This window comes from Paramormyrops kingsleyae, chromosome 1, assembly GCF_048594095.1.
Source record: "Paramormyrops kingsleyae isolate MSU_618 chromosome 1, PKINGS_0.4, whole genome shotgun sequence".
In the NCBI taxonomy this organism is placed as follows: Eukaryota; Metazoa; Chordata; class Actinopteri; order Osteoglossiformes; family Mormyridae; genus Paramormyrops; species Paramormyrops kingsleyae.
This window is the reverse complement of record NC_132797.1, coordinates 46,868,073-46,874,562: the sequence shown is the minus strand read 5'-3', so window position 1 is coordinate 46,874,562 and position 6,490 is coordinate 46,868,073. Positions and strand designations below refer to the sequence as shown.

Below are 6,490 nucleotides of genomic sequence, written 5' to 3'. Positions count from 1 at the left end.
TTATTTCTGCGATAACTACCAGCTGCCTGTACATTATCCCTTACGTGTATGAGTGGGTGTTGTGCAAATGAACTGAAATTAAATGAGGTGCGAAATGTGCAATAAAAGGACTTACTACATCAGTACATTGAACGTGTATTCTATGTATGAAGTACTTTGTATTGAATGTCATTTTCTTACAAGAAACTTGTATTGCTAAATGTGTAAATGTCTTTTAAAAAATCCTTATTGATTTGCATTTCTGTATTGAAGTTTATTGAATGTTCCTGCAATTTTGTACAATTGCATTGCTTAATGAATGAATGAAATACTCTAAGCATTCTTACATTTGGCAGGTAACTAAGTCAGTATTTAATAGCTCTGTGTGCTGTGAGGGTATTGTCATGCTGTGGTTGGCATCACTGTATAACTGACAGAGTTTGTGACTGCTTTGCTGGCCTTTCAGTGTCATTCCATAATTAATAATAATCGAGTATGTTAGCAGAGTATGTTGTGATATATATTTCATATAAAAAGTCTACACACTGCTCTACAAACTTATAATACTCTGGTTCCATAATTATGCACATCCTTAAACCTACTACTGTGTCAACACCTTTTAATTTAATTACATGAATTCTTTAAATTATATTTCTCATTTGCCTAAGTGTTACTTTCAAGACGTGTCAGTTTCAATAGTGCAGTGGTTATTAGAGTTCAGGCTTCAGAGAGGCTGCCACAGCAACACAAAAATAAATTCTACGCTGCATCGTGGCTTGCTATACATATGGTTTGACCTTTCGCCTTGTGTTGAGATGCTTTCCTAAATAAACTCACATGTCGAGAAGAGAAATTCAGGGCACTATGGATAAAACTAGCAGTTCACAATAATGGCTTTTGTGTTTGATCAACTATGTCGAACAGGCTATGTGAAACTACAATGTAGGCTATTTCATTGCACTCGGGTTTCTTGCTAAAACAGTTTTTCCTCTTAAGTAATGTTCTACAGTACAAATAATACCAATCTATTCTGCTTCTCTTTACAGTTCCTCATTCTGTGAGAGCTGCTGTGCTTTGGCATCACCACAGATCATCAAGTACATTGCAGTCAGCACATTACCACAAAAAAGAGAAAAAAAACCTTAACACACATCCATTAATAACTGTCATTTTAAATACCCACACACATCCACACCTCCCGTGCCCACACACACACACACACACTACCTACAAAAAACCATATACATATTTCTAGAAGTTGTTCCATAACTGCATTTTTTACATTTTTCTGCTTGTCTACTCTCCATCCACTTTGGGTGGAGATAACCTTGTTCTTGCCAGTTTTCGTGTATTTCACAGGTTTACACCAGAGAGGATGCCGCGTAAAGGGAGTCGTTCCGAGGCTGCCAAGAAGAGATGGAGGAAGCTGGACCTGGCAGATCCTCCGATTTGCCCATATGACGTCACCAAGGAGGTATCTAACCTACAAATCAGAAAAGTCTTCTTCTGTTCTCATGACAGTGGCTGCTAGTAATTTTATTTTGTTACAGTGTCATGATGCCATTGTACTTATCAAAAACTTTGATGAAAACCTGTTGTAGGTGTCACGTTCCACGGCCTTCCAAGAGGAACCCCAGCAGATGGCAACATACGTCTCTTCACGTATGTAGTGCTTGTGTGTTCATTTCGTTGACTGCTCCAAGAATTGAAAGTTTTATCTTGGTTTCTGTGTGTCTCTAAATAGGCCGTGGGACTGGCTTTCGTCATCGGGTGAGGCGGTGGCCACTATCTCGTGTGACTGGACGGAGCCACAAGTTGGTTATTCCAGCCGAGGACCCGGAGAAGAAGGTAATTCTGTTTTGTTCTTTACATACATTTTGCTCTTCATGATTAACTGGTCATTTTCAATCATGTATTGTGCTTTTCCTTTTGCAGTTGGCTCTATTGGTTGGTGACTCCCATTTGCGAGCGATCGTAGATGGGTTTGTCACCATGCCACAGGGCCGACTCTCCTTCGGGTTGATGTCGACTCCAGGGGCGAGCGCGGCTGAGTTGAGGCGTGAGGTGCTGCATGCAGTTCTTCCTCGGACACCCGAGGTAGTCTGCGTGTTAGCACCCAGCAACAACTTGACCGCCAGCAGGACCATCACCGAGGCTGGAGCTGACTTCCGGAGGCTGCTCACCACTCTCTGCAACCGCTGGCCTAATGTAACTCTTTATTTTTTCAATGCATTCGTTCATTGAAATCTTGCGAATTAAATATTGTTTAAATGATTGTTATTCTTTTTAAATAAATACAGGTGGTTGTTCTGGATTTCCCTACACGTCTCACCGTGGATGAAGCAGTGCAACGTCTCCTGCGCCAGGAGTACCATCGTGTGGCCGCTCAGGAGGGTATGTACAAAACACTGCTCTTTTTCAGAAGACTATTTAACAAAAATACAAAATTGCTTTAAAAGTTTAAAAAGACAGCTATTACCATTATTTGGGGAGCTGTTTTGTTACTGTCAATGAAATATCAATGTTACACCCACATCCCAAACCACCTTGCGGATGAGGGCTAACAAGCCACACCTGCGTGGCATCCCTTACACAGGATTGTCTCCCCACACACGGGGCGAGGTATTGTTGTTGTGTCCCGCTCGGCACATGCCGAGCGGCTCTCTGTTCTCTTCCCACAGCTCGAGTTCTGTTCCTACAAGCCATGCCTGTCGGTGCCACTTGTTGACCTCTGCGTCCCTTTGTCCTGTTTCCGTTCCTGCCCTCCAGTCCTCACGGACCCCTCGCCTTTGCCAAAGCCTTATTTGCAGCCAAAACCACTGCGCCCCCAGCCCTACCTAAGTTCACCTGTTTGATTCCTCAGTTTACCTGTGTTAATAGACCCCCTCACTCGGGGAAAAGTGACTCTTTTGCCACACGAGTGTTTCTGTCATAACGATCAACATGTTTTTGCAGTCTAAAATTTCCTTGGTTGAGCAATGACATTTGTCCTTCAGCACACAGTAAATCGTAATTAATTTCATCTCAAATTAAACCAATATTTTCTTCTCTTGCTACACATTTCTACTTTATCTGTGCAGTATTACAAAATTCTAGGCTGGCTAGAAATAAGATTCATGGTTGAACTGCTTTTTCTTCTAGGTATTCGGTACCTATCCGTTGCTGAACACTTCCCGCTGAGTCGCCTGGAGCTGTGGTGCAAAGATGGTGTACGTAAAACATGTTGCTGTAAAAATGCTAATGAAGATTTACTGTCAATGTCTACATTTGTTTACGTGTCACTATGTCTGGCAGGTGCACCTAAGTGACAATGTAGGGATGGAGATCCTTACATGGTTGCTCTGGGATGCTGCCTCTTTGCAACTACAGGCAGCTACTCCAGATACACCGGCCTCTCCGAAGACTTCACCACCAGTGGAGAGACCAGTGCCCCCCAATTTGGTTGTGGTAATGATGGTCCATTACATGCATTGCAGCTTATATGCAAACACATTGCGGTCTATGGAGCCTAAACAAACTCTTTGAATTGCAGGCGGCTCCTTCTAAGGCACCAGCTACCACGAAGACTTCACCACCAGTGGTCAGACGAGTCTCCCCCAAGTTGGTTGTGGTTGGCGAGGTGACTGTGCCACGTGCTTCCAACCCGTTCGACTGGACGCTTGTTCAGCAGGTAATGGATGCATGCTGTAATTTGGTGGCCTATATTTTTTAAGGGATGTTTGATCAGTACTTCTCCAACAAAACTTTGTTTTTTAATCATAATAGAAGAGGCAGCGCGTGCAGGGTGAACGCACTCAGGAGAGTAGGAGGATGGCTGGCCAGCAGGTGTGTTTTCTCTTAATACTACATATGACAAATAAATTGTGCATGCTTATGTTATATATATATATATATATATATATATATATATATATATATATATATATATTTCTCATCTCTGTGAAATTTTACTTCACAGGGAAACTTGTTGCAGTGTTCCATCCCCCTAAATCCGGTGTGGTTCAGCCCTGCAGTTCAGGAGAAGATGGACCGCTTTGTTCCAGCATGTGGCGCTTTGGAATCCACAGGTGGTACGAAGGGCAGGAAGGTAATTTGGATTAAATTTATTTATGTTTGTGTAACAGTCATAAGATATTTTCAGGTTGCTTACAAAACAGCATTTAAACAATGCTAATCCTGTTGGTTTTTAGTGCAAAAAACACTACAACAAATGGTATAAGAAAATGTTTCTTTTTCTTTGTCATTTCTTAGACATCTACGGTGGACCATCAGCGGAGACGTGCTGCTTCCAAGAAGAGATGGGAAGAGGAGAAGGTGTGTCATAGTTTTTGAAATGTCAAATGTTTCGCAAGTACAAACATTGCTAATGGATTAATGGTAATGCTGTCTTAAGAACTTAATCATAGGGGCAACACACAGCTCACTTCTCTGAATGTTCCTCTTGGCGGCAACAATCTTTCTTATGCTTTGTCATTTCTTAGACATCTACGGTGGACCATCGGCGGAGACCTGCTGCATCCAAGAAGACACTGGAGGAGGAGCAGGTGTGTCATAGTTTTTAAAATGTCAAATGTTTCGCAAGTACAAACATTGCTAATGGATTAATGGTAATGCTGTCTTAAGAACTTAATCATAGGGGCAACACACAGCTCACTTCTCTGAATGTTCCTCTTGGCGGCAACAATCTTTCTTATGCTTTGTCATTTCTTAGACATCTACGGTGGACCATCGGCGGAGACCTGCTGCATCCAAGAAGACACTGGAGGAGGAGCAGGTGTGTCATAGTTTTTAAAATGTCAAATGTTTCGCAAGTACAAACATTGCTAATGGATTAATGGTAATGCTGTCTTAAGAACTTAATCATAGGGGCAACACACAGCTCACTTCTCTGAATGTTCCTCTTGGCGGCAACAATCTTTCTTATGCTTTGTCATTTCTTAGACATCTACGGTGGACCATCGGCGGAGACCTGCTGCATCCAAGAAGACACTGGAGGAGGAGCAGGTGTGTCATAGTTTTTAAAATGTCAAATGTTTCGCAAGTACAAACATTGCTAATGGATTAATGGTAATGCTGTCTTAAGAACTTAATCATAGGGGCAACACACAGCTCACTTCTCTGAATGTTCCTCTTGGCGGCAACAATCTTTCTTATGCTTTGTCATTTCTTAGACATCTACGGTGGACCATCGGCGGAGACCTGCTGCATCCAAGAAGACACTGGAGGAGGAGCAGGTGTGTCATAGTTTGACTAGTTAATAACTACGATTAGGGATGATTATTTTAAATTGTTTTCTGCATTTCAAATGCAATGATACTGGTAGTTCTTCTTTGTTTAAATTTAATGCACATGGTGCACTGCAAATGCAGTTGTTGTATTTTCCAGATAATCATAGTAGCACCGTATAGTACATTAACTTTAGACTTGTCTACTTTTTCTCTGAGGGAAGCACAGTCAAAGAGCCTAGGTTTAAGCATTGTGGTTTGACTCTTTGAATCACATTCAAAGCGGTTGAAATGTGAAACATCAAATGTGATTATACACATGTGCATGCACACAACATGACAATTCCACAGAGTCAAAGGAACAAAAGTACATATATTTACTCTGTCTTTTCCATACAGTTCACTAATTACTTTAATTTTAGGAGGACGTGACAGTGAGGGAGTTGACCAGGCCAACACCTTGCAAGCCAGGACGAGTGCCGTTGAAGGGCATTGGTGCGGAGTCACCTGCTGTGCCACCAGAGAATGGCACACTGGATCACATCAGCCAGGTAGTTTTCATAAACTATACACACATATTAAAATGTCATATGTTTCAAAACTACACAAATTATTAATGGTTATTGGATTTACGGTAATGCTCTGTTAAAAAGATAATCCTAGGGGCAACAGACAGCATGTTTAACTTATAGTTGCCTTTTCATTTTCTGAGGATAGCGCAGTGAATATGCCTATGTTTAAGAATTTTGGTTTCAATATTTAAATCACATCCCAGCAACTCAAATTTGAAATGTCAAATGTGACTCATGTACATGTGTATCACAGAGAGAATCAATAGCACAAATGTACATATTTACTATGTCCTTCCTTTACTAACCATTTCCATTTTAGTTAGGAGTGGTGCTAATGAAGGACACTGGTACTGATTCATCCACCATCCTACTGGACAGCATGCTGGACCTCAGCAGCCAGGTAATTTGCATGCTTCCTGTACACTAGGGTTGCGGTCGATTCAGGAATGAGCTCAACAATTTCAATTTACATAAGAAAATGCAATTGGAAGTAGAATTTAACAACAGGAAAGTGTATTACAATTAAATTGGACTGTCAGGAAGTGCAATTCAATTCAGTGAACACCAATTTCTATTTCTTGCTGTTTGAGCATATGTTTGTGATTATATGTAGTAACATACATTGGAATTTTAATCACAGTGCCTTATAAATACAATGGAATACATGAAAAATAGTTAATGAAACGTAAGTAAATGAGACATAGAACTGTACAT

The 6,490-nt window shown here is 41.1% G+C and overlaps 1 protein-coding gene and 2 long non-coding RNA genes across 3 annotated transcripts; all 3 read left to right on the top strand.

The window, feature by feature from the left end:
• Positions 1–1,354: 1,354 nt before the first annotated feature.
• Positions 1,355–2,659, top strand: LOC140592096 (uncharacterized). The gene is made up of 5 exons (XM_072714438.1): positions 1,355–1,453; positions 1,581–1,641; positions 1,724–1,827; positions 1,915–2,187; positions 2,280–2,659. Exons 1-5 carry the CDS (start codon positions 1,355–1,357, stop codon positions 2,433–2,435), a joined length of 693 nt encoding a protein of 230 aa, XP_072570539.1. The 3' UTR covers positions 2,436–2,659.
• Positions 2,660–3,556: 897 nt separating this feature from the next.
• On the top strand, positions 3,557–4,024 carry LOC140578782 (uncharacterized). The gene is made up of 3 exons (XR_011983055.1): positions 3,557–3,649; positions 3,745–3,804; positions 3,938–4,024. It is a non-coding gene; the product is annotated as an uncharacterized lncRNA (long non-coding RNA).
• Positions 4,025–5,161: 1,137 nt separating this feature from the next.
• LOC140578781 (uncharacterized) lies at positions 5,162–6,139 on the top strand. The gene is made up of 3 exons (XR_011983054.1): positions 5,162–5,213; positions 5,627–5,755; positions 6,096–6,139. It is a non-coding gene; the product is annotated as an uncharacterized lncRNA (long non-coding RNA).
• Positions 6,140–6,490: the final 351 nt, after the last annotated feature.

Bases quoted from the DNA above. Each gene is read 5' to 3' on its own strand.
- LOC140592096 (XM_072714438.1), top strand. From the start codon at position 1,355: ATGCCGCGTAAAGGGAGTCGTTCCGAGGCTGCCAAGAAGAGATGGAGG. The intron at 1,642-1,723 runs GTATGTAGTGCT...GTCTCTAAATAG, and splicing joins GGCAACATACGTCTCTTCAC to GCCGTGGGACTGGCTTTCGT. The intron at 1,828-1,914 runs GTAATTCTGTTT...TTCCTTTTGCAG, and splicing joins CCGAGGACCCGGAGAAGAAG to TTGGCTCTATTGGTTGGTGA.